General features: G+C 64.0%; 1 protein-coding gene across 1 annotated transcript in view; it reads left to right on the top strand.

Moving 5' to 3' along the window:
* PCBP4 (poly(rC) binding protein 4) overlaps positions 1–675 on the top strand; it is a 4,090-nt gene that overhangs the window by 3,244 nt on the left and 171 nt on the right. Inside the window, exons 11-12 of the mRNA XM_009995824.1 lie at positions 24–193; positions 535–646. Of these exons, the coding sequence (XP_009994126.1) occupies positions 24–193; positions 535–646 (282 nt within the window). The remainder of the gene's footprint in view (positions 1–23; positions 194–534; positions 647–675) is intronic.

Raw genomic sequence — 675 nt, 5'->3', positions numbered from 1 at the left:
CCCCCCACCCCCTGCCCCTCCAGCTCATCGGCTGCATCATCGGCCGGCACGGCAGCAAGATCAGCGAGATCCGGCAGATGTCGGGTGCCCACATCAAGATCGGGAACCAGACCGAGGGCTCCAGCGAGCGGCACGTCACCATCACGGGGTCCCCCGTCAGCATCACCCTGGCTCAGTACCTCATCACATCCTGGTAGGTGCCAGCCTACGAAGGGACATGTTGGCTTCTACCAAAGGGTGGCAAGTCTGCAGCACCCAACACATCCTATGGGGGATACCACCCCCAGCATCCTCAGGCTGGATGAGCTGGATAGTGCTTTGAGGTCCTAGGATGGTGGGTGTGGGACCCAGGGCTGCATGGGGTTTGAGCCCCAGCTTTTTGGCCCAGCAGGATGCCCAGGATGTGCCACGGAGACCTGTGCCTCAAGGGATGGGACACCCAGTCCCTGCACCCTGGGATGGGCAGGTCAGGTTGGGGGACCCATTCTATCTCTGTGGTCCTCACCACCACACCCTTCTTGCTCACTTCTGCAGCTTAGAGACGGCCAAATCTACCTCCCAGGCACCACCAGGCCCTGGCTCCGTGGACCTCGGCATGGGCTTCTCCCAGCCCCTCACCCCGGGCTCCGGCGCAGCGCTGCCCGCCGTTGGTCCACCCCCCCCCGCAACGCTGGG

Source organism: Chaetura pelagica, unplaced genomic scaffold (assembly GCF_000747805.2).
Source record: "Chaetura pelagica isolate M959 unplaced genomic scaffold, ChaPel_1.0 scaffold114, whole genome shotgun sequence".
Taxonomy (NCBI): Eukaryota; Metazoa; Chordata; class Aves; order Apodiformes; family Apodidae; genus Chaetura; species Chaetura pelagica.
This window is presented reverse-complemented; position numbering and strand designations above follow the sequence as displayed.